General features: G+C 39.2%; 4 protein-coding genes across 5 annotated transcripts in view; all 4 read left to right on the top strand.

Moving 5' to 3' along the window:
- Nucleotides 1–437: 437 nt before the first annotated feature.
- prtgb (protogenin homolog b (Gallus gallus)) lies at nucleotides 438–14,075 on the top strand. Its single transcript, XM_024281746.2, has 19 exons — nucleotides 438–666; nucleotides 1,102–1,401; nucleotides 3,641–3,785; nucleotides 3,906–4,039; nucleotides 4,122–4,418; nucleotides 4,937–5,096; nucleotides 5,172–5,419; nucleotides 5,879–6,043; nucleotides 6,183–6,488; nucleotides 6,975–7,160; nucleotides 8,572–8,667; nucleotides 8,756–8,942; nucleotides 9,073–9,200; nucleotides 9,285–9,455; nucleotides 10,833–11,015; nucleotides 11,371–11,494; nucleotides 11,576–11,714; nucleotides 12,519–12,626; nucleotides 12,700–14,075. The coding sequence occupies exons 1-19, from the start codon at nucleotides 600–602 to the stop codon at nucleotides 13,027–13,029; spliced, it is 3,474 nt and encodes a 1,157-aa protein (XP_024137514.1). The 5' UTR covers nucleotides 438–599; the 3' UTR covers nucleotides 13,030–14,075.
- Nucleotides 14,076–15,360: 1,285 nt separating this feature from the next.
- Nucleotides 15,361–17,297, top strand: rsl24d1 (ribosomal L24 domain containing 1). Its single transcript, XM_024281798.2, has 6 exons — nucleotides 15,361–15,519; nucleotides 16,134–16,247; nucleotides 16,331–16,403; nucleotides 16,487–16,550; nucleotides 16,649–16,734; nucleotides 16,931–17,297. The coding sequence occupies exons 1-6, from the start codon at nucleotides 15,439–15,441 to the stop codon at nucleotides 17,005–17,007; spliced, it is 495 nt and encodes a 164-aa protein (XP_024137566.1). The 5' UTR covers nucleotides 15,361–15,438; the 3' UTR covers nucleotides 17,008–17,297.
- Nucleotides 17,298–18,610: 1,313 nt separating this feature from the next.
- Nucleotides 18,611–20,228, top strand: arpp19b (cAMP-regulated phosphoprotein 19b). Of its 2 annotated transcripts, none has more exons than XM_024281799.2 (3): nucleotides 18,611–18,825; nucleotides 19,226–19,378; nucleotides 19,450–20,228. In XM_024281799.2, exons 1-3 carry the CDS (start codon nucleotides 18,781–18,783, stop codon nucleotides 19,618–19,620), a joined length of 369 nt encoding a protein of 122 aa, XP_024137567.1. In that variant the 5' UTR covers nucleotides 18,611–18,780; the 3' UTR covers nucleotides 19,621–20,228. The 2 variants fall into 2 exon arrangements, with proteins under 2 accessions (XP_024137567.1, XP_024137569.1); XM_024281801.2 differs by having other exon boundaries at nucleotides 18,614–18,825; nucleotides 19,253–19,378.
- A 1,050-nt stretch (nucleotides 20,229–21,278) lies between these two features.
- LOC112152273 (unconventional myosin-Va) overlaps nucleotides 21,279–25,654 on the top strand; it is a gene marked incomplete in the record, with an annotated part of 15,842 nt that continues 11,466 nt past the window's right edge. The window contains 11 exon segments of the mRNA XM_024281741.2: nucleotides 21,279–21,631; nucleotides 21,736–21,846; nucleotides 22,259–22,430; nucleotides 23,604–23,748; nucleotides 23,824–23,980; nucleotides 24,060–24,203; nucleotides 24,677–24,758; nucleotides 24,866–24,973; nucleotides 25,041–25,147; nucleotides 25,223–25,488; nucleotides 25,557–25,638. Of these exon segments, the coding sequence (XP_024137509.1) occupies nucleotides 21,605–21,631; nucleotides 21,736–21,846; nucleotides 22,259–22,430; nucleotides 23,604–23,748; nucleotides 23,824–23,980; nucleotides 24,060–24,203; nucleotides 24,677–24,758; nucleotides 24,866–24,973; nucleotides 25,041–25,147; nucleotides 25,223–25,488; nucleotides 25,557–25,638 (1,401 nt within the window).

A 25,654-nucleotide genomic window follows, 5' to 3' on the forward strand; every position in this document is an offset into this window, starting at 1 on the left:
AATGTGATACACTTGAAAAAGAAAATATTTAAATGACAATTCGTATGCTTGCAGAAAGAGTAATGTTTTAGATATTTAGGATGCATAAGAGCTAAAAGGTCTATTTATGATTTAAAGTAATTATAATTAAATTATTTACATGTGTATCCGGATTACCCTAAATATGATACATCTCTGTACAGATATACATTGCTATTTTTGTCTTATTTAGTTTCTTTTTCCTTTGGTTGCTTCAAATAAATCAGTTCCAAATCCAATAATGTTTAAAGGCAAATTAATTAAAGTGCTTTCTAAGACAAAAAACATAAATAAGATAGATCCAAAGTTTATATTGTGCAAAATGTAGTTAAATTCTTGTTTACTAAGGAATATAGTTTAAAAACAAAACCCCAGGAAGTCAAAGGTCCGTAGTCCCTGTTTCCACTTTCTCAGTTGGTAATGCGCATGCGTGAGGCAGCGGGGTGGCCCACCCCTCTCCCCAGCAGAGTCTTTGGTGGTCCAGTCCGGTGCGTTCATATCAGGTTGGACATCTCACGAGGAGCACGCAGGACAGCGGCGTCTCGAGGAAGGGGGAAAAAATGACCCAACAGTCCGGATAAATGTCGCGGTTTAAAATGAAGAGTTGCCTGGGCTGGCATATTTTTATTCTATTTTTCCCTTTATCGGGTGAGTTGAGTTTTACAATTTATTACACATGTTTATAATTCTCTAAAGTGTTTATAGTTTCGCCGTAATAGCAGTTTTTTGTGTTCGCTCGTTTTCTAAATTGAAATACAAATATATATATAATTTTAGTTTTCTAAAATCCGTGTTGTTTTGCTAAAATTTGCTGAAAATATTATTTTTTGTTCTTCATTAATTGTGACTTTCATGTTGTTGTTTTTTTTTAATATTTGATAAGCTCGTTTTTAAATAATGGCCAAAATTACCAAATTGACTTAAACGCCACACTAAATACATATATTTGTGTCACAAACTATAAAATAAAAGTTAATTATTTATATTCAAAGTGGCCTCTTTTAGATAAATATATACTATTTGAAAGTGAGGAAGGACACAGTTTTCTAGAGCCTTTCCTGACCTTAACTTTCTTTCCTGTAGGTGTTTTATGTTTCAGTGAGCTTTCCTTCATCACAGAACCAAGTGATGTTACTGTGCTACCAAAGGACCCCGTTGTCTTGGACTGTCAAGCTCATGGACAGCCTCCAGTCACAATTAAGTGGCTGAAGAATGGGGTTAAGTTAACAGAAAATGAACACTTAAAGCTTCTGCCCAATGGCTCCTTGTTCATACCAAAGATTAAACATACCAAGGAGGACTCGGATGAAGGAGTCTACCAGTGCCTCTCCCAAAACAGATATGGAGCTATCTTGAGCCAAAGATCACGTCTGACTATCGCAAGTGAGTGTCCATTTTTATTTACTTGATTTCAAGATGAGAATTGGTTGCATTTGCATGTGATGGGAGCAGATGCACCCCAAAACTGACTTAAAGTTTGGGCTCTCTGATGCTGGAAGGGTGTCAAACTTGAGTGTAAAGGTATTAAAGCAGTTATTGGATTATTTTAAGAGATTGTAAACCAAAATAAAATAGTCGAGGAGTCAGTCCAAAAGCTCATAAATACCCCATAAACAGACAGTGCCAATGTAGTTTTAGTTGTTTTAAAGAAAATCATCACTGACACACATTTGAAAGTTATATTTAAAAGTGCAAAAACGTGTATAAATATGTGTTTGTGTGCATCAGTATCTCTATTGTAATTTTTCAGGGCTGTATTGTCACTGCAGACTGTGGCTTTGTGTGGTTTCCGAATGGTTTGCTACCCTCTGAAAGGCCATTTGCCTTTTAGGCTTTGTTTGGACTGCCCCTGACTGCCCCAGAAGAAAGGGCTAGTTTTCAGGACATTTGTTTGTCCGCATATCAGTGGACAAGACAGCTGCATCTATTCAGTGGGCCTGGTCTACCGTGGGCACTTTTCAATGGTCTTAGAAATGATATCCCATGGCTGGTGTCATGGAAACTAAACTGGCCCCTGAAGTGTGCTAACTTTGGCAATGACATTGAAGAGGTTTTTACAATTTATGTAATATTTTCTGAAAGTATGTCATAATGCAAAGAAGTCCAAACTTTCCTATATTTTTTCTGTAATAGATTGATTATTTATTATACATGCATATATAAAGAAAATAAATAGTAACTAGTTGTGGTTTTACTACCTTAAAACTCTAACTTTTTACTTTTAAATGTTAACAGCATCAACACAAACCCAAATTTGGGATTTTACCAAAACCATCAGAAAGGGTTAAAGGTTTTTTTGGTCAGCTGTAGTCTAAGCGAGTGGAGGATGGGATCTGTCTGTGCTCCCCTTCTGTCCTAAGGTCCCAGAGGTCAGGGGTCAATGTTGGAGAGGCTTTGTGATGTCACAGGCCTGCTCTGGACGGGGCGCCCTGCTGTTCTTTCTCTGGGACCGGCCCGCTTTTGTTGGCTGTCATTTAAATGAGTGGCTGTGATGCTGCAGAGTTAGTGTTGATAGTGTGAGTGTTTTCCCTTACTTTGCAGTTTGGAATGCATATTTCTGAGTTTGTAAATTCCTTTTAGTCTACATTTATATGACAACTGATAAATGTAGACTAAAAAATACACGTATCTCCCTCAAAAATAGTTCATAATAACCCCCTCATTATTAGCAGAAACACGTAAATGATCAAACTTCCTTAAACAGAACAAACTGTAAACAGATTTTGATCTAACTCGACTTTGGATGAAAATTGACTGGACAGGGGCTGCAGTGACCTCTGACCTCTTCAGGGAACTCTTTGTGCTGCTTGACCTAATGATAATTTTTTTGCTCCAGCAGAAGTGACCATGCGAACAGACAAGCCACACCCACCACCTGCATCCCTGACGAGTCAGCAATTTAAAAATAACCAATTTACAGAATAAATTGAACCAAAATATGCTATATGACTTGAAAAAAACACATCTACACAGAAGCTTCAGCTTATTTTTAGAAGGGAATAGATCTAAAGGTCAGATAAGGTTTGATATTTTGCTCCACTGAAACTCAGAGTTTCAGAGGGAGCATTGATTTTCTTTAACACAATATTGAGTCCCTCACTGAGGAGTCCAGTGGGGGGACTTATCACCTTAATGACTGAAGGTCATTGATCATATTGTATTGAGTGGGCTCCAGTTAGGTAGGGTGAAAGTTGGGGGGTTTGCTAATTTCTGCTTCCTTTTAAAAGAACATTTAAATTTGCATAAACTAGTGTGACTCAGCAGATTGCTCCTAACTGCTGCAGCCACTAGTGTGAGGTGCATTAAGCTACAAAAAAGCTCAGTTTGTAAACAGATATAATTCACACGGACGTGGAAAACTTTCTAATGCAAAATGGCTTTAATTAGTTTTTATCTGTAATAGATGGTCATTCACTGACGGTCATCAATTGATCCATTGATTGGGCTGCTCATGAGGATGGGTGATTTCTCATCTGCACAAAAGCAGCTGGTGTCTTACAGAAATCAATAATTTTATCTGATCAGTTGCCATTCATCAAAGTCAAGCCTTTGCATACATAGAAACAAACAATGAAGATGTTTATGAGGGATTTTATTTATCTTTTTTTCCTTCTTTTCAAAGGCATTTCGGAGTTTGTGTTGCATCCAGTGCCTACGGTGGTGGCGGAGGGTTCTGTAGCACGATTCTCCTGTTCGGTTACCTCCAGTCCTCCGGCCACCATCACCTGGGAGCTCAACCAAAGCACGTTGCCACTTCAAACAAACAGGTGTCTACAGATGCTTTAGTTCTGGTTGTAGGGGCTCGTTTCTATTTAGCAGAAAGTCCCAAATCCTATCAACACAAAAGCATACTCTCTATTTTCAACTATATCTTGTAATGTTTTCAGAATTACGGTTTTGCCCAACGGAGTTCTTCAGATACACAATGTACAGATGGAAGATGCTGGAAGATACCGATGCACGGCGACTAACATCGGCCGACGTTTACACAGTGAAGAGGCCGTCCTTACCGTCATCAAAGGTCATTACAAATGTGAAATTTTAAAAATGAAATCCTGAAATTACTCCTGTAAAAACAAATGTTTTTATCTGTTTTACAACAGTTACCGGTCCTAAGCCCCGTCAGAGACCCCGCATCATCGCTGGACCACAAAACGTAACGGTTTCCCTTCACCAGACTGTGGTCCTGGAGTGTGTGGCCACTGGGAATCCCTCACCCGTCGTCTCCTGGAGCCGTGCCGATAGCAAGCCCATCGATATTTACAATGCCAAAGTCCTGGGTAACGGAAACCTGGTTATCACCGACGTCAGCTCCAAGCACGGTGGAGTCTACCTCTGCAGGGCCACCACACCTGGAACCCGCAACTACACTACCGCTGCAGCCAACATCACAGTTCTGGGTACGTTAAACGTCATGATTCACACTCCTTAGACCGCTTCCTGTCGGAGAGTGGGAGCCTTGTGTTCAGCTGTTTTAAATAACTCTGAAGTGCAGCAAAGGTTACTGCTTTTAGCCATAAGCACAGTGCTGCAGACAGTTCTGTATAGTAATTCTAATGTTCGAATACGTATCGTGTAAATAAAGCAGTTTAAGAAGTGAGATAAAAGTAATTTAAATAAAGCTGTTTCAAGACTAAGTTTTAAATTTGGTTCATATTTTACTCAGATTGTAAAGGTTTTCTTTATAAATCAGCTTAACGGCTGCAGGCTACAACATTTATTTCACATAAACTGCACATCTTGTCCAGATACTTCTGTTAGTTTATCTCAGGAGGTTTGTTTCCTCGTGCTTTCCAGATGCATAACAGTATTTATTATTGACTTAAATAAAAACTGGCTACACTCAGATGTTTACCAAAAAATATATGGTCTAGTTTTTCTTTTTTTTTTCAAATTTTCTTATTCTCGTCTGTTTTAGTGCCTCCAACCATCGTGGAGAGACCAGAGAGCCAGACCCGTCCCAGAGCTGGCACCGCTAGATTTATGTGCCAAGCAGAGGGTGTACCCCAACCACGCATCAGCTGGCTAAAGAATGGAGAAGAAGTTCACCTGAACGGGAGGATTAAGATGTACAACAGGTAAAATGGAGCAAACATTTTTTTAAGTCTCCTGTTCCTTAACAATTTGTAATGTAGTTTTGTCTTTATTTACAGCAAATTGGTGATCACCCAAATCATTCCTGAAGACGATGCAATCTACCAGTGTATGGCAGAGAACCAGCAGGGCTCTGTGCTCTCCTTGGCCCGTCTTATAGTTGTTATGTCTGAGGACAGACCCAGCACACCGAGGAATATCCATGCAGAGACCATCTCAAGCTCTGCTATCCTTCTGGCCTGGGAAAGACCTCTCTACAATGCAGACAAAGTCATTGCTTATTCCATCCATTACATGAAGGCTGAAGGTGAGATTAACTTCTAAATATTTTACTTTTAGAGTTAAAATAGTTGTTCCTCAGCTGGTGGGGGTAAAGAGTGGAAAGAACTCTTCTTTAGTTAGTTTTATTTGCGATCAGCATTACTAGCTCGTGGGCCATCTGTTGTTGCTGCATGGAGCAGAGGTCAAGGAGGACCTCACTTAAAAAAATCCCCCTTGTCCACTCCCCGGGTCAATTTGCTCACATTTAAAGGCTGCTTAAGTCTTGCAAACAAATTGTGTTGAAATATATTTTATTTGGACTAGTATATTTACAGCCAAGCAACTCTGTAAAGTCAAGTCTGTTACTTGTTTACTGTCTTTGGTTTAGCTGATTTCTAAGGAGTTATGAGTTTGGGGCTTTTTGTAAAGCGTTGGACCATCTTTCACGGTGGTCTTGAACATTCAAAGTCTGTTTGTTGAGCTATTTTACGATGTTCCCCGTCAGGTCTGAACAACGAAGAATACCAGGTTGTTATTGGCAACGACACAACCAGTTTTATTATTGACGACCTAGAGCCAGCTCGAAACTACAGCTTTTATGTGGTGGCCTACATGCCAATGGGAGCCAGCCGTATGTCAGACCAAGTCAGTCAGCACACTCTGGAGGACGGTAAGCTCAAACCTCTGACATTACTCACATTTTTAGCAATACATCATCCTGCAACCAGGGCATTTTTATACAGTTTTCACCAGAATTGTTTTGTTTTTTTCTTTAAAAAATAATCTCTACAACTCCTTCTGCTCTTCAGTGCCCCTCCGTACCCCAGAGTTGAGTCTGACAAGCCACAGCTCAACAGACATCCACGTGAGCTGGCAGCAACTGCCCACCAAGATCAGCCGCGGACGCGTCTCAGCGTACAAACTGTCTTATCGCACCGCCGTAGACGACACCGTCCTGTCTGTCGAGCTGCCAGACAACAGCACCGAGTATCTGCTGGAGGGCTTGCTGCCGGACACCATCTACCTGCTCCGCATGGCTGCAGCCACACGTGTGGGTTGGTGTGAACCGTCAGCGTGGTCCTCTCATCGAACTCCTAAGATCTCCAACCTCAGAGGTAAAACGCGAAAAGAGCTCACTTCTATATATGACATAAATTGTCTGAAAGAAGCAGTTAAAGCCACTTCCTTTTTGTCATATTTCTGCTTTACTGTTCTTGGAAAACCGAGAGGGGCGAAAGAGTTCCTGCCGTGTGGCTCGCATTCTCCTAGCATTGTCCCACACTCTTTGTATTGGTTACCCAGAAACCTTTGGCCCTCGCTGTCAGTGATGTTAAAGTGGCCTCAGTCACGGATCATAAAGAGAGGGCCTCCAGGCTTTAGTGTGGGGGGAGAGAATGGTCTAATTTAATGACCTGCTGTGTTGGGGGGAGGTTGTTGTCCTCGAAAGTCTTGATTTTATATTTGGACTCAAATCTAGTTTTACTTTGGAGTCACGCCAACATGTATCCTTAAAATATATCCCAAAAAATCAATTTGACTCATAACTTCCTGCTTTTTTCTTTCTATAACTTCCTGTAATCTCACGCCTGTTCTCCCTTCAGTACCTTCTGCTCCTGTTCTTCATCTTGAACCTCTCAACTGCACCTCCATATCGGTACGCTGGCAGATCTCTAAGGATTCTGTGGCTGTTTCGGGGTTCCGGCTTTGCTACCACGAAGAAGGACAACCCGAGCAGCCCGCCGTCCTTCTGCAGCCTCAGGCCTACACCTACACTATCAGCGGCCTTGGTGAGTGATGACAGTATGACGGCTGCAAAAATAAAATAAAATAGCTCACTTGTGCATCTGACTGAACGACATCTTCTATGACAGAGAATGACCAATGTGTTCTCTCTTTTGCATTAGCTAATTTGATTCAGTGGGCAGTTGGGTTGTGGATTTGCATCCCCCCTCCACTGATCAATATGAGCTGACCCCTCTTGTCTAAGCAGTAGCTCTCCCCAGTCTCATTGCAGTATTGTGTGAGAACAGGCTCCCGGGGTCAGAGGTCAGTCACCAGATGTCCCTCCCACTACTGTGTCTTGCATAATTATGCATGGCCTTTGTGTTTTGTCCTGGGCCAGACTTGCCCTATGAGACCCTTACCCACACCTCCCTTCAGCTGGACACTGGTGCACACAAACAAACAAAAAAGAAAGCCCCTGGGATGGTCCAGAGCTGGATCAAACCCCTGACCTGTACCCGTGAGATAGGCGTCTGCAATTCAGTGGTCATCTGTGCTCTCCTGTAAACAGTCTGTTTGTATACTGGACAGAATTGAAGTTTAAAATGTAGTTTTGCCCCTAAAAGTGGTATAATTACTCCAACTGAGTTAGGAGTTAGTGTGAGATGTTCTCCAGAGAAAGTTTTTACATCCTGAGGTAAAATATTTGACGCTGTTAATGTGAGACATTTCTGCTCTCAGTGATTTCTTACTCCATAACTTCTCCCTCGATGTTCTTCCGAGTTTAAAGTTGCATCTCTCGGCTCAGTGGCAGGGGGAAATATATGAAAGGACAAACAAAAAGAGGCCCGCCTCCCACCCCACAGCCCTGCACCCAGATTCCTTCTGTTCTTGTTGGCCTGGCCTGATGACCCCAGTCAAACTAACCCCCCCTCCACCCTCAAGTCCCAGGGGCTTTAGATCCCAGCAGCTGAACGCCGGCCCTTACCCAGCCCCCAGAGCAGGTCTGGACACTCCAACGTCGCTGGTCAATAGCCAAGGCTGACCTTTCACACTGGAGGCATAAAACAAATCTTAACCCTCCTAAAAGTGTCCGGATTTAGAGTTTGGTGGAATATTTAGCTTTTCAAGTTTAAGCACACATAGTGTCTCCAAAACAGACTTCTGCTAGATTAATCTCCCTGTGCATCAAGCTTTCTCGTGGATCCTCATAGTACAAAACAGGGTTTTAGTCTAGAGGTTGTACTAACTTTAAAAAACAAGTATTTAAATGTTCATGGACTGTCTGGGATTTAGTTTTTATTTGTATTTGTCCTTTAGTTTTACAGCTATAATCAATATTATTAACCCTTTTCAGCCAAAATATTTTGTCTTTTATGTCTAATATTTTAACATGCAGCATTGATGAAGCAAAACTGTCATTTGAAGTTTTTCACTCAGAGATTTCCAAATGGCCTGAAAAATATTGTTTTCCAGATCCAAGGAGAAAGTATCATGTGAAGATGTTAGCTGTCAGTAAGGCTGGAGATGGCTATCAGACAGACCAAACAGTCAGCACTCCAGGATGTGTGTGTAAGTACACCACCCAACTTTACTGATCCAAATGAAAACCAACATGGCTTTTTAAAAAACGGATTCTTATCTTTCCTCATCATTTTAGCAACAAGAGACCAAATGGCGTTAACTCCTCCCCCTCCACACCAAGTGACAGTCCTGACCAGCAATTCCTCTGCTGTGTCCCTGCGCTGGAGTCATCCTGCTTTCCCACCTGGAAAGGCTGTTAGCTACACTGTCCGCTGCACTCCTTTGGGAACACACGACGTCTCTGCCATACGCTACATACAAACGTAAGACTCGCTAAAAAGCTGCTACCACTCCTCTGGAAAAAGAAATGACTCAAGATTTTTGTTCTTTTTAAATGTATTGGGTTACATAAGTGCAAACTACAAGAGGTCTTCATTGTGTTTTTCTCCACAGAACCAAACAAAGTATGATGGTTCAGAATTTGGCTCCAAGCACTCGCTATGAGTTTGTGGTGCGTCTTCATGTGGACCAGATGTCAAGCCCTTGGAGTTCTGTTGTGTACCACCAGACGCGTGCAGCAGGTAATAAACTAGAAACAAAGTTTCTTTCCCTGCATCTTTTAACGCACACTCGGATGAGCTTATTGGATCTCTTTGCGATTTCAGCACCTAACCACCAACCTGCAGGAGTGAGAGTAACTCTGATCGAGGAGGACACCGCTCTGGTGTCCTGGAGGGAGCCCAGCGAGCCCAATGAGGTTATTACGCACTATACCATCCTGTACGCCTCGCAGACTGCTTGGATGGATGGAAAATGGCAAAGAATTCAGAGAGAAGGTTAGTTGTCTATTATACCTGTTGTCCTTGGGCCGTGGACCAATCTGTGGTGCATGTGGTACCGGGTCGCAGACAGAAAATAGATTATTCTCCGTTTAGTTTATTTTCTGATCCTGAAGGAACTTTTATTTTGGAAACTGCTGGATTCTTTTTACAGCATTCATCTTGGTCACATGACTTAAAGCAGCTACCTGGACTGCAAAGCTAGTGGCCAAAAGCTAACAAAAACCAAACAATGAAATGTATTTGGAAAGAGAAAAGAATCAGTGAGGAAATAAAAGAAGAGCCTTTGACTTCAATGAATAAAAAGCTGCTGTTTACAGACTAAACCGGGAGTCTTTGTCATCATATGGATTTGTTAAGAGAGTTGTTCTCATGTAGCAGAAGCCGCTCTGTCTAATACACAGCGACAGACTCTCCACTCATAAAAAAGTTGGAGACACAGCGGAATCAAATTCCACTTTTATGATGATTGTGTCATTTTATTTTGCTGTGTTTATCCATCTCACCTTAAAAGTCAGATGTAGCTGAAGCTATAGTCCATTTGTTAGCCTCCACTTTGACGTCAAAGTTCAAACCAGTCGCAAACATTTTACGGAGAAGGAAGATTCAATCAAGTAACGTTGGTGTAGATTTGTAAAAAGGACATTTAAGAATTTTCCCACAACACAGCTGAATTAGGTAGACATCAGTTCAGAAATGTTAGCGCAAAAAATGTTAATTTTTGTTGAAAAAAATACCAAATGAATGAGGATTTATGTAAAGACCAACATATGTTCAATCTTTTTTCCCTGAAAGATAATCTGAGCATGAATTGAGTTAAAATGGCAATCCTTGGGAAAAATAACATGTAATGTTTCCTCTATGGATTTTTTTCAAATCAGAAATGACTTCTAAAAAATTTGTTTAATCCAGTCTTCATCATCTGTAAAATATATTTATATATCTACTGATATTTTTACACTTTTTTAAGCAAAATTTCTTGTAGTAGCATTTTATTTTGAAAATAGATTTTCAGAAACCGGAAGCTTAAAAATGCAAACTTCAGCCCCGATTGGGCCTGAAAAATGTTGGGGACCACTGCATTATACCACATTGTTTTAAAGATCAATGAGTTGTTTTGTGGTTTAAAAAAAGTGTTTTAAAAGCGTCACTTTGAAGCAAAATATTCATTTTTTTAGATTCTGAAAATTATATGCTTTGATAGTTTGAAAAATGTGAACATTTAATTTGAAAAAAATATTATTATAACATTTAATGTTGTTTATTGCATATATTTAGATTTTTAAAGTATTTCTTTTTAAAATGTTTTTAGTGTTTTCGTATTTATTAAATACAAATTCTAATTTGAACTTCCTATTTTATCCATGATGGTAGGAATTCACACAATGGCCCTGTTGGAGAAGCTGGAGCCGGGGACCATCTACCTGGTGAAGGTGTGCGCGTCCAACGGCGTCGGTGACGGACCTTTCTCTGACACTGTGGAGCTGCCACCCAAACGAGGACACGCCCACCGCAGCAAGAACCCCAGACACTCAGACAGCTTACCTGACGCAGCAGGTTAGTATTTAACACTGGAGCCAAATGTTATACCACGTTTTGGTGTTCAAAATGAATCAATGAAATACTTAATCGATCATTAGAAATGAAATAGATTAAGTGTTTTGGCAGCCATAATATTGCTAAATAAAAGTTTATTAACTGGAAATTAAGGAGGACAAACAACTTTCTCATCCATACGTTTGTCAGCGGATGCAGCATTATTTTCTGCTGTTATGATAATCTGGTTGAAAAAAGTATATTATTTTTATTTTTAAATGGTGGTGCATTTTGTTCACTGCCATAGCTTTGCTTTAATTTCAGCTTTAGATCTTGTTTTATGTTTAATTTCTCTCTGGTGTTATTTATCTTCCAGTCTTTTCTGACGGTCTCTACCACATTGACCAAAAGTCTGTGACGGGGATCATGGTGGGCGTGAGCATCGCCTTAACCTGCATAGCTCTGTGTGCCCTGATCCTGATCAGCAAGGGCAGACCAAGGTACTAATGCTTATTTACAATTCTCTCTCAGGACACCTCAAAAATTTTGTTTTAATTTTTTTAATACTTTATCATTTGTAGAAAATCGTCCAATCCCAAAGTGATCGCCTTAGGACTTTCTGACGGTGCCCACGTTAGTTTTCCACTGCCCAGAGACTGCCACTCAGAGAACATTGACGCCTGCATTCCTATGATTAGCGATCGCTTCCTAGAGGCTAAGGTGAGACCAGGAAGTGAACTTTTACTGACTGATGTACTCATAGTTGTGTTATATTTATTTACCACATTACTATGGAGACAAAATGGACTCATCCGATTTGTGTGAGTAATTCTTGATATGTAACTCGTACATTTTTTCATGCATAACTGTGTGTACTTACAATTGTGTATTCACATTTCACATTCACCTCGCACCGCCTGTTCGGTTCCGTGGTGAAGTCGCTCCAGGGAAAGCGCAGCCGCAAAGGAGGGATGAAAATAGAGACTTTAGTGTTGAGTGTTTTACAAATGCATATTTAGACTTTTTGTATTAATTAGCAGATATATCTGTTTAAGAAAGTGAGAAAATGTCAAGATTTCACCAGATATTATTTGCAATCAAAGCGGCTGATAAGAAAACTCTTAAGACCGAGCATTCTAGCAGCACTTGAACGCATCATTTACACACAAATCTTAGAGATGTGAAAAGAATCTCACATCAGATTTGTACGTGTGTGTGTGTGTGTGTGTATCAGGCGATTGATGGATACTTTTCAAAAATGTGCAGTTAGTTTTGAGCTGCTGTAATTTAAGGTTGTGCATGTGTGAATTTATTTTGTAATTTTTGCACATGTGAAAGCACAATTGCAAGTACACACAGTTATGCACAAATTGTATTGTATTCCACACATAAATTTAAAGTTACACACAAACATACAGACACAAGTTACGGACACACAAATTGGATTAGTCAGTTTTCTCTCCAGACATCACTGTATTTTTCCTGTGTGTTTCTGAACCCACTTTGTGTTCATATTTGTTTCAGGGTGGAGCTAATATAGTGATAAACGGTGGATGTCCAGTCAGCAGCAAAGTTCAAAACCAGAGGTGGCTGCACTTTAATCGAGAGATCACAAACCCTCCTGAGAGTGATGTGAGTTCTGCAGATGTAGCTCCTCTCTTTGAATGGATGGATTGTTTTTCTACTCTACTTTCTGTTTCTTTAGGTTGAGATGAGAGCCAGCTTGTATGAGGCGGGAAAAACCGTCCTGAGATACGACGACCTTCCGGGCTCGGCGCCTCTGCCCCTCTCATCCCGTGAAATCATCTTTGGACCGCTTCACTCCGAGAGCTCCAACAACAGCGAAGGCAGCCAAGAGACTGGCGACTCGGGAAACTACTCCAATGAAGAAAGCAACGAGGACAACCCGTCCACCGGCCAGAACTCTAGAACAGAGCCGCTGGGGTCTGACAAAGGCAGCAGACAGCATGAGGAGATGCTGAGAGGCTTCCACCATTCTGATAAGCCCGATAAGCCCTGCATCTGCAGCTCCTGACATCCTCTGGCCTTGATCCGATCTCCAAAATCGCCGTGTCTACCTCATTTTCTTCCTGATAGGAGCCCCTGGATGTTATTTTAGAAGACAAGGGGTCAGGAAGTCAGCTGCTGCAAGGACATGTGCATTTGCCTCAGACCTACCTCAGGCTTTGTATGAATGTTCCTCTTTAAAACACTTCATTTCCGTCTGTCAACAACTTTCTACCTGTTTGTGTGTTCGGCCTTGTTTGTCCTAACCAAAGCTCACCCACGATGAATGTTACCAAAAACAAAAGATGTCAGAAATGTACGCTGATGCATTTTTGATATACTTAACTGATATTTTACTAGAGGTGTAGTTGATTTTTTATTTTTTTTGATGGGTGATGGATCTAAGTAACCTGCTTTTTATATGAAGTGCTACCTCCTTTTATAACAAGTACTTTGCAGTATTATCTCAGACTCAGGGGACAAAGTGAAAAAATACTTGGTTGCCATGGTTTCTTACCTCCTTCAGAGTATTGCGTTCTCCTGTGTAACTTTATGGTTGGAAGAGCTTTTTCTTTGTTGAGACGAGGAGAAAGTGCGCTGATTTTGTCAAACTATTTTTTAGCTTTATCAAACAGTCGTTTGGTATTTTCAGTGCGCGAAACCCAAAGCTTTAACACGGCCTTAAAATAGAGAGGGCTTTGCATAGTGAATAGATCCAAAGACAAGAACGAAAACGACCCAAAGAGTCTCTGAACAAACCATAGATAAGAAAAGTCAGCCAAAAATATAGCAATATAGCACTGTGAGGATGAATTTGCCAAAAAAAATATATATATTGTTCTCGCCATAAATGTAAATTTCTCTTAGATTGATGCTGGTTTTCTCAGTGTACTTATTAGCTTTTGATCCTGGTGAAAGCTTTAGCACAAGCCCTGTGCTCCATTTGCCTTCTAGACCATTGCTAAATGCAGAGGTGATGCCGATGCTATTATCCAAAGAGTTGACTCCTTCCTCAGGTGGGCGGGGCTTATTTCATTCAGCCCATCCTTGCTACAAGCAAAAAAAAAAAAAAAACACAGGGCCAAAGATATGGAGTGTCCTTCCTGTGACAGATGAGAATATTTATTTTTTATTAAGAGAATCATCTGTTGCTATTTGTAGTAAGGATAAAGAGTTCTTTACTTTCCTCTGTACCTTTTCTGTCCAAGTGAGACGTTTAGGGGATTCAAGGAATTCTGACTATCAAAACAAACCCTCTCTGTGTGAAGAGCAACATAATCAATTTTTATATCTTTGTAATACCAATTATCCTAACCAAAGAATGTGGAAGTCGGATATTTAGCGATTTTCTTTGGTTTCATTTGCATTATGTGCATTATCTCAATTAAAAAAACATTATTTTCCATTTTTTTGGTAACTAGAAGGGCATTGTTTTCGAACTTTTCAAAGATGTCAGAAATAGCTTTCTTTCTATTTTCAGTCATTTTCACGTGAAAGATTGATGTATTTTTTTTAAATGTCTGGTGTTAATCTCAGTTGGTCAGCCTGCTGATTATTCAAGAAGATAAATTTTTAAGGTGCAGGTGAATGCATCGTTTTAATTCCGATTTTTACATTTAGCTTTAGGAAAGTAGATTTGACTTTTATTTAATTTCCCTGATCTTTCTGATTTTGAATGCCAGACTAAATCTTTTGACCCAAAGTGCACATTAGTATGATGGTAAAATGTTGTAACCGACGGTATGTTTTAAATTGATTAACTAGGCAATATTAGATAATAAAAATGTTCTTGGAAAAAATGTGTTGTGTTTGCTTGTTTTTGATGTTTGTGTTAAATGAATTATTACTCCGCAGTTGCAAAAATTGAAGCTTAGCAGATTTATTTTTATGAAGCTTTAGAAATATGATCACATTCTGATAAAGAATAGAAGAGTAATTAATAAAAACCTAACGTTTACTTTATTTTCATAAAAACAACTTAAATAACAATTGTTAAGCAATATGTCACTAAGCTATTCATGTCTTTGTTAGCATGTCTTATTTATTTTTAGTATTAATCTGACATTTCCTATTGATAAAGCTATCAAGATTAATATAAGCACTTTAACTTTGAAATATATCATTAATCCTATATGCTTAAATGCTTAATTTTTACTGACACCATGGTCATCACATTAATTTTTTACCTTTAAAAAAAAATAATAACAATAATAGAGAAGCAAGACAAACACTCTATATTCATACGTCCACAAAACTATTTGGAGACTCAAAACTATATTTTTTCAATGCGCATCTCAAAACATTACCCAATTGTTGCAGCAGGGGGCAGCACTGATATAATGAGAGGCTTTCAGCGCCGCGCAGACTAAACGAAGAAGAAAAGTAAGGGACGGTCTTGTTTTTATTAGCTGCTACACGCAGCGGGCCCGCTGCCGAAATGCGCATCGAAAAGTGTTATTTCTGCTCGGGACCAGTGTACCCAGGACATGGGGTTATGTTTGTAAGGAACGACTGCAAGGTAGGGTGACATTTGTTTGTCGGAACAGTTATGTAAAGTCAGTGGATGTGGTAAAACGGAAGCTAGTCCCGCGATGTTGCTAGAGATGACACGAGTTCGCTGGATTCACGTGGAACATACAGAAATAGCTTTGTCCTTGGCTTAGCAAATAAAAACACTAAAATAATAAAGATGCACAGTTGAGTTAACAAAACAAAAATATGAATTTATAATCGTGTGCTCTGTAGACCTTTTCATTTTTTTTTAATGAGTATTATCACGGAGGCCTTGAAGTCAAACCTCGTTTAGCATTTTTTAGAATAAGTGCGCCCTCTAGTGGGCAAACTTTAAAAGTACAAACATAGAGATGGGACCATAGACTGAGGGTCCATCTGCTAATATTTTGCTTTCTTTCTTTTATAGCAGATGGCATCAAAACCTAATATTTTTGTTTCTTTGCATAGTAAAGGATAGATGTTTTGCTGTAACAATGTTCATTTTCATCATATTTCCTTGCAAGATTTGAAAAATATACACTGTATTTGTTGGTATTTGAACTGTAGTGGTAAGTGGTCCTAATTTGTATTGCATAAAATGACTAATCTTTATGTTTTCTTCTTCATTTTGCATTTTAGACTTTCAGATTCTGCAGATCCAAATGCCACAGGAACTTCAAGAAAAAGAGAAACCCAAGAAAAACAAGATGGACTAAAGCATTCAGGAAGGCTTCTGGCAAAGAGCTAACAGTTGTAAGATGCTTATCTGTGTTTATTTGGAGGCAGATATTTGTTCCTTCCCTGTCTGACAAACACTGTTTGTTTGTTTTTTTCAGGATAACGCTTTGGAGTTTGAGAAACGCAGAAATATTCCCATTAAGTATAACAGGGAGCTGTGGAACAAGACAGGTAACGTGTATATTACATTTATGTCGTATAAAGATCCCTTTGTGTTTTGAGCCACAGATTCATGTTTTCTTTGTCCCACACAGTGGATGCAATGATGAAGGTGGAAGAAATAAAACGGAAACGACAGGCACAGTTTATCATGAACAGGTAAGAAGATCTAAAGATTTTAATCAGAGATATAACATATTTCCAGGATGAAACATCATACCATCTTGGTTGTTTTTTTTTTTTTTTTTGCTTTGTAGATTGAAGAAGGGCAAAGAGCTGGAGAAAGAACAGACCATCTCAGAAGTGAAGAAAAATATTCACCTCATCAAGGCGCCTCATGCAGGTAAAGTCATATACTGACAAATATTAGGTTTGGTTGTTTGGCTTTCTAAGTAAGTAATTGTAGCTGGGTCACATTGTGCAATACTTTTCGGTTGCTGAGAAACATTTTAAACAAACCACAAATTCACCTCATACATGATATGCAACTATTCTAAAACAAAACTTTTTTTTTCCTTTTTCTTCATTTTATTTTACAGGAAAGGGCAAACAGATGGAGGACAAAATGGTGCAAAGATTACAAGAAGACATGGAAATTGCAGATGACGATAATTGATCCAAATGTTTTGTGTCTTTGGGTAAACTTCAGTTATTTTATTTTTTATTGGTTTGTTTCAACTTTAAATTTGACATAGCATTGAAAAGGCAACAATATTGCACCTGCTAAGAATATCCTTCCTGTTTGCTTTGTTTTTTTCTGGATGTGGAGCCTGATTCCTTCTGTTATCCAAGATCATCAGGTTGCACTCAAATAATAATATAAAATGACCAAAACAACAATAAAAGCATGTTTTTTTTTTGTGGGAAATGTCTTGTTTATCTTGCATATTTTGGGTATTGAAATCACTCTATGAGGCATTTTAATCTAATTGTGAGAACACTTTAAAATGTTATATTAGCAGACCCACTGAATACTGAAAACAATTTGGTTTGTTTGACCCAAAAACTTTTAAGGAGCTGCAAAGTCTTACTTACCTGTTAAAGACAAATGCGACACTGCTTTGTATTTATGTTGCTATTACTTTTATACCACTTATAAACAAACTGTCAGTAATACAAACCAAAATATAAAGAGAAAATGTGACATTCTTTTACTCCTTCTATATATGAATTCCTTTTATAATTAGATGCCCTGAGCAACAAAGGATCATCCGTTTGCAGGAAATGTTCTTGAATGACGACTTTACAAGGGCCTTTATCTTTAAGTTTACCTTCGAGTGCTGTCATCTTTTTCCATACTAACTAAGGCTGTTAATCTTAAACTTAACAGGAGTTAACAGAAACATTTATGAAGCTGGTGCAAATACATATTAATTTTTTATCAGCATAAAATATGTGGTTTCAACGGTTGTTCACATAAAGGCTTTTAAATTAAGTGTAATGTCATCAATAGTGTAAAAAAACTTTGCACAGTTAAAGTGTAATGGACGGACCTCAGCAATAAATTCATAGAAGTAGCTGAAATGAAATCAATGCTGACAAGTTAACCCTTTTAAGAATTGCTATTTTTTAATTTTTTTTAGCCAGAGAGCAAAAAGAAAGCAACTGTGTCTCAGGAGCATAGATCTTAAATAGAGATGGAAGAAGCGAGTGTCACGTCACCCATAGAAAATGCCTTACTTCCGGCTCCAGTGTCATTAAACCTGTAATTTATTGGTTGTGCCCCGATTAAAAGGGCACAAATTAGGATTAACAAGAATATGTTAAGACAAATGTATTAGAGAAAGAAGATTTGGGGATTTTGGCTTCTTGGAACCAGTGAGTACTTCCTGTTTGGAGCACGAGAGGGGAGGGGTTGCGCTCTCCAGTGATTATACTGTCTATGGTTGCAGACCCTACTCTAAAAGAAGCAAAAATGAAAATAGGAAGACTATTATCAACGATTACCTAGATTTCCTTTCTAAGAATAGGTGTTGTAATGTAAGCAGCGTGCCTTTATACATTTCCAAATACTTTTCTGAACTGCACATTCGTTTTTATTGAACATAAAGTGAATTCCGTAAATTAACCCAACTCTGCTATAAAAAAAATAGCCTGTTTTTCAGGTGTGGAGGCAAGTATGTGCACATAATTATAAATACATTTCGAAACAACAATTGATCTTTCATTTAACTGGCGGTAAAACTAATAATTCGTCGCATATAATTTCTGATCAGCGCGTCTCTGGTATCGATTGAGCGTCCTGTCTGGAGAGGAGGGCCTGCGTGACGGTGACAGGCTGCCTGCCGCCCTCGCTGCTGCTGCTGCTCACATCCTCCAGAAATCACTAAAGCGGACCCACGGGCTGCATCTTTGTCTGAGCGCTCAGAGTGAAGCTTTGCGGGCTATAATGTCGGAGGAAAACGAGGAAACGAAGACTTCGAACGAACAGCAGGTGAATGGAAGACGTGTTTTAGCTAGTTAGTCGGGGAGAATTAGCAGGCGGTAACAAAGTTAGCTAGTTGGTTAGCTTTGTGCTGGTTAGCTGGTTACATTTCAGATGCTAGCTTTAAAAATGCTTTGTTTTTGGTTAGTTTGGTGGTTTTAGTTGCTTTTAGGTTAAAGTTAGATTGTTTTTAGTTTGCGTGAATATTAATAAAACCCGAGTGGTGCATAAAAAAGGCTAGTTAATGATTGCTGCTATAGCTAGCTATGCTAACCTCAAGCTCTGCTTATTTTTTATCCATCTGTTTGCTTTCCTATTTTCACATTTAAAATATTCTTTCAGAATAACATGACTCAAGCCAAATCAGATGTATGCCTTTTTCTTTTTAAATACATTTTTGTTGTTGTTGGATACACCCCCCATCCCCTTCCAACAGGAAATGGAGGAAGCAGTGGCCAGTCCAGAAAAAGCAGAGGAGGCTAAACTGAAGGCCAGGTATCCCAACCTCGGAGCCAAGCCAGGGGGCTCAGATTTTCTCATGAAACGACTTCAGAAAGGAGGGGTGAGTCTGCCATTCAACTCCCTTTCCTTCCATATTTGCAGATCTAACATGTGCATTTATCTCTCATCCAGCAAAAATACTTCGACTCTGGTGACTACAATATGGCCAAGGCAAAAATGAAGAACAAGCAGCTGCCGACTGCCCCAGCGGAGAAGACTGAGATCACAGGGGGACACATCCCCACTCCTCAGGATCTGCCTCACAGAAAGACCAGCATGGTGACGAGCAAACTCGCTGGTTGAGGGTTTTACTTACACTGTTTTGCTACCATTCCATATTTCACTTTATATCTGCATGCCGTTTACGTTTCGTCAGGTTTTACTTTCGGCTTTAAGAACAAACTTTATTAAGCCAAATGCGCGTTCCCGTGCTCCTGATAATGGAGGAAAACTGAGGAACTTTAATCTTGAATAGTCCGTTGAAATTTCCTACAGTAATATTACACAATTCTTCTCTTTTGTCCACTTGACCTACTTTTCTGACTGTGTGGTTTTATTTAATTGTGTGCTTTAAAGCGATTGAAGTTTAGCCAGTTGTGTCCACTTCATACTCCTAACATTGTTTTTTGCGATGACTTGCTGCTGCTTTGCGCGCCATCTCATTTAAATCTACTGACCTTAAAAGCAGTGACACAGTTGTTGCTCCTGAGCAATATTTGCTCCATCAGCGAGAATTTGGGTTGTGAGTCTTGCCTGAAGTGACTTTCTCTGACTGGAAACGCTTAACGATTTTATGAGAAGAAACTCCCAGAACCTCTCAGAACATGTTTATAGTGTGCAAGTGCATCGGCTGTGCATACACACTGTGCCATTGGTTTTGTAAATAAAATAGTTTTGCATAATATCTTGCATTTTACTGTGTCTTTGTGTATTTATTGCAACTTTTGTTTTTAAATGTAGGGTTGTAGTGTTGGTAAAGGACAAACGGACCCTAGTTCTGTATTTTAAGAATGTACCTTATTCATTTCTCTGTCAAATTTGCTATTTTACTCATTTTAACTTGAAAAAGTAAGCTAGTTAGTCTTTTATTTTGCATGTCTGGTCATTTTTTATGCTAGCCCAAATAAAAAAAGTTGTCAAATTCTAGTACATAGTTTCTGGGGCCCCCTCCCTGTTGCTGAAAGCTCAAAGAAGGGGGACTTTCAGCCGGCCCAGTTAATTTTCTACATCACATGTATCTTTATTTTTTAACTTAAATTTGTTTACTCCTGAATCACAATTTGAAAAATTAATTCTGAAACGAATTTTTAAACTTCATTTTTTTTACATATATTCTCCATCATGAGAAAAGTGCCACAAAAACATGATTTTCATTTTTAGTGGGTCTTTAAAAAATATTTAGAAGTAAAAACTACTGACTTATGGGTAAAAATAATTGTGAAATAACTTTTGGAGTGTTAGGTAGTATTTTAATGCATTGTCTAAACAGAATAAGGCATAAATACATTTATGTCTGAATTGTTTTTAACAGTTATACAAGTCTAAATAAATGTATTAAAATTTGTTTAAACATTTGACAACATTAAGTATTTCACTGCACATTAATTTGTAGACAAAGTCTGGCGTACCTGAGTAAGAGTAGCTCTCTTGTGCAAATCTACTCAAAAGTAGCAATATAAATGTTTAGAACAGCTATTTGAGTGACCAATAAAGTTTTTGTTCCCCAAAAATACAAATATGCTAAATTGTAGCCACAAAATGCTATTTTGTAGCCAGATATTAATTTGAGGGAACGTCTTTTAAAAATTGAATGTCACAGGCTTCTTAGAAATATTTAAATTAAGTCTAGCAATTTGAAAAAATTACTTGTTGCTGTTTTTTATACATTTTTGCAGCATAAAACTGAAAACTCAGGAAGCAAAGAACTCTGACAACTAACGAGTATTCTCATAAATCCTTCACGTTATAAAGTGAAGTGATAAATGAAAAACTTCAAAAAGTGGTTGGATTATAATCTCTTCCGTCTCGCCTAGACTTGTAAATCGTGGGTTTGATTTCGGGTCTTGGGGTCGGGTGGCCGCTGGGAGGCACGCTTGGCTTTGCGTGCGTAAAAACGCGTCGTGGCACGCGCCGCCGGGGAGGTTGAACGCTCCAGTCTGACTGCCAGAGCTGCGAGTTCCAAAGACCAGAGACTTTCTCCTCTGGGCTGAAGGAGGAACATGAACCGGGGGTGTTTCCGTGGACAGAGAACATCTTCAGCAAAGGCTCCATTAGCAGACAGGAGGACATGGCAACCTCTGAACTTTACTCCAAGGTCGGTACTCTCCGTTGAAACTTTCCACACTTTAAAAAACTCAAGCTGTGACTTGAAGCTTATGTGTTGAAAGGGTTTGAGACTAGTTTTTATGTTTTATCCAGCACGCCCGCGTTTGGCTCCCCGATCCAGCCGCAGTGTGGAAGTCAGCAGAGCTTACCAAAGATTACAGCCCCGGGGACCTGACGCTGTTCCTGCAGCTGGAGGATGGCACGGTGAGGCGTTCAAATGCCTGACACACCCTTGGAGATGCGAGGACTCTGATGGAGTGATCTGACAGAAGCAGAAACTCTGACGCGAACCTCAAGTGCACACACATTATTTATTCAAGAATAACTCTTCCTCTTTTATTTGTTTGTAGTTAGACACAATCTAAAAAAATATGTTTTTTTTTATTGATGCAGTTATGGATTAAACTTTATGAAGGTTTTCTGTTCTGCTTGTAGCAGCTGCTGTGTCAAGTTTAGACATGCACAGCAGGTATGGAAATGAGGTGAAACCTTATCATTATTGAACAGGAAAAGGCCAAGCAGTTTTTTTTTTTTGTCTCTCGCTTGAACTAAATTCTTCATTTTAGCAATTCACAACTTCTTGTTTGCATTTAGCTCATATTTTGTCTTTTTTTAGAATGTGGAACACAAAGTGAACCCCCAAACCAACATCCTGCCCCCTCTGAGAAACCCGGACATCCTGGTGGGGGAAAATGACCTGACGGCTCTCAGCTACCTACACGAGCCTGCGGTGCTGCACAACCTTAAAGTGCGCTTTATAGACTCCAAGCTGATCTACACGTACTGTGGTAATGAGCTTCATTCACTCCCATTATCACTGTCACTGTTAGACTTTGGAGTCTTACCCACTGCATGTGCTGACATAATCTGCAGCACAGTAAGCTGATTATTGTGATGGAGGCCACCTGTAAAGATACATAGCTCTAGTTTATATAGCATGTATGTGTGTTTGGATATTCTGAAAAAGTAATCTGTCCCTGATGTTTGTTTGAATATCATGGTTCAATATTTGTCTTAAATGATCTGCTGTGTATCAACATCAATGTTGAAAACTTCAATGGTAGTGAATGTAACTCAAAAAAACACTCCAAGGAAAATGAAGTTTTTAACATTCTTCTTTCTTGTAGCATTTTTCTAATTCTGTAGGACAAAAAGAAAACAATTTTAGATTAAAACTGCATTTCTGAGCATTTATTTATTTAAATCAAGATGGATCAGGCGCAGAGGAAAAAGCTCAGGTTTGCGGGGACAAGGCCTCCCTGCTCCGCTCCATTCTGATGCATCCACTTGCAGACAAATAGATCCATTAACGTCTTTGTTTTCCTTGTCTGAACTGACATCTGGCTTAAAACTGTACAGCTGCATAGCTTTGATATTATTTGGATTTTTTTTCTCTCTCTCGCTAGCTTCATAGCTTTGATATTATTCACAATTTTGTATCTCTTGCTAGCTTACAGCTAGCTTCCTAGGTCTGGTACTATTGCTTTTTTTCTTTCACTACTTTACAACTAGCTTCATAACTTACAACTAGCTTTTACAGCTAGCTTCATAGCTTTGATATTATTTGCCTTTTTTTTAGCTAGCGTGAGAAAGTGTAAGCAAAGGATTAGAAATTCAGAGGTGGATTTTTGATGAACTCCTGCTCCAGAAAAATGTCTTAAAACAGACACATTTTTAGATTTTGCTCAAAAACTGCATAGTCGTAATTAAAAGACCACTGGGAATGATTTTATAAGATATAAAAATGTAGTTTGGGTGGGACTTTAAACTTTTTGGTTTATTTTAAACCTGCTTTTGGTTTTCTGCTACATAAAAATAAGTAAAGAAAACTTGTTCAGACACTTCGGAAATTATTAACATTTTCTTTCTATTATTTTCTTGTACAAATACATTTTGTTTAAAAAAAATAAAAATTGTCTTGAAAAAGTCGGTATTCACTCTATACTCTCTTTGGGTTGTAGGAATTGTCCTGGTTGCCATCAATCCTTATGAGAGCCTGCCCATCTATGAACCGGACATCATCAATGCCTACAATGGCCAAAACATGGGGGACATGGACCCTCACATCTTTGCAGTGGCAGAGGAAGCTTATAAACAAATGGCCAGGTTTTGACTCCGCCCCTGAAAAATGTTCTACTCAATTCAAATTTTGTGGTAAATTGTCTGTCATTTTCCCCCCAGAGATCAAAGAAACCAGTCCATCATAATCAGCGGTGAGTCTGGGGCGGGCAAAACCGTTTCTGCTAAGTACGCCATGCGTTACTTTGCCACAGTCAGCTGCTCTTCTGGGGAGGCCAACGTTGAGGAGCGAGTTCTTGCATCCAGTCCCATCATGGAGGTAGTGGAAAACACTAAAAGCAGAGCCACACCAAATTAGTGTTATTGCCAAGACAATCTGTAATCTCTGTTCTATTTAGGCTTTTGGGAATGCCAAGACGACCCGGAACGACAACAGTAGTCGCTTTGGGAAGTACATTGAGATTGGATTTGACAAAAAGTATTGTATAATCGGGGCCAACATGAGAACCTACTTATTAGAAAAGTCCAGAGTCGTGTTTCAGGTAAAGTTGAGTCATATTTTTTACTAAATTAGCACCTTTTTTCCTTGCTGTTTGGTTATTTTAAAGACATACTCCAATGATAGTCCTGTTTTTGTTGGTTTTAGCATGTTCTTGTAGTATTTTGTTCATGGTGGAGGACATTTATAAAGAAAATTATGATTAAAATTGCATTTCTGAGTATTTCTTTATTTATATAGTTGTGAAGAAGGAGCAGACGAAAAAATGCAGCTAAAATTGATTGTAGCTGTTTACTCCAGTCCCGCCCACAATTCAGAGGCGAATTTCTAATGAACCACTGCCGCTCTGCAGAAACTATGTCCTAGAAAACAACACAAGTTTCTCAATTTTACCTAATAAAAAAAAAAAAACAACAGAATAACAATTAAAAGACCACTGGGGACACTTTAAAATGGATAAAAAGATGATCCTAGTAGAATTTTAAGTAACTTATCCCAGTTTTCTTTATCTTCCAGGCTCATGGAGAAAGAAATTACCATATTTTCTACCAGCTCTGTGCCTCCTCACATTTGCCGGAGTTCAAAGCTTTCAAGTTGGGTATGTATGTAAATGATGTCTAATTTGCAGATGAGCTCTTTTAAGTTACTGCGGTAGCAGTTGCACCGATAAGCATGAAAATAGGGTGACATTCTGTTTGCTTTAAGGTTGTGCAGATGACTTCCACTGCACTAACCAGGGCCAGAGTCCCGTCATCGATGGAGTGGACGATGCTAAAGAACTGTGCAGCACCAGGAGGGCCTTTTCTCTTCTAGGTAAAAATATCTCTAATATTTTAGGAAAAAAATAGTGATTTTAAATATATATTGAATGTTATTTTAGGAATGGAGGAAGAAGATCAAATGGAGATTTATCAAATTCTGTCAGCGCTCCTTCATCTCAGCAATGTGGAGATTAAAGATCAGTCGGGGGACCGGAGTAGCATCTCGGTAAAACTCTGATTTATTTTTGTAATTGTGTTGGTGTTCATCCGACTGAGGTCATTGCTGTGCTTGTGTTTCCAGCCCGATGATGCCCACATGGTGGTTTTCTGTGAGCTGATGGGAGTACCTAGTGAAGAAACAGCCCACTGGTTGTGTCACAGGAAGCTCAAAACCTCCAAAGAAAGCTTCGTGAAGCCCGTTTCTCGAGTGAATGCGGTCCAGGGTCGGGATGCTCTTGCCAAACACATTTATGCCAGACTCTTCAGCTGGATTGTTGGAAGTATAAACAATGCCTTAGCATCCTCAGGGAAACAAAACTCATTCATTGGCGTGCTTGATATTTATGGGTATGTTTTCTTTTTGTTTTTGCACATATCACTCAGGTTACTCTCATTAAACATCGTCTTATTTTTAGGTTTGAAACGTTTGATGTGAACAGCTTTGAACAATTCTGCATCAACTATGCCAACGAGAAGCTTCAACAACAGTTCAACCTGGTCAGTTCAGCACAAG

This window comes from Oryzias melastigma, linkage group LG6 (assembly GCF_002922805.2).
Source record: "Oryzias melastigma strain HK-1 linkage group LG6, ASM292280v2, whole genome shotgun sequence".
NCBI lineage: Eukaryota > Metazoa > Chordata > Actinopteri > Beloniformes > Adrianichthyidae > Oryzias > Oryzias melastigma.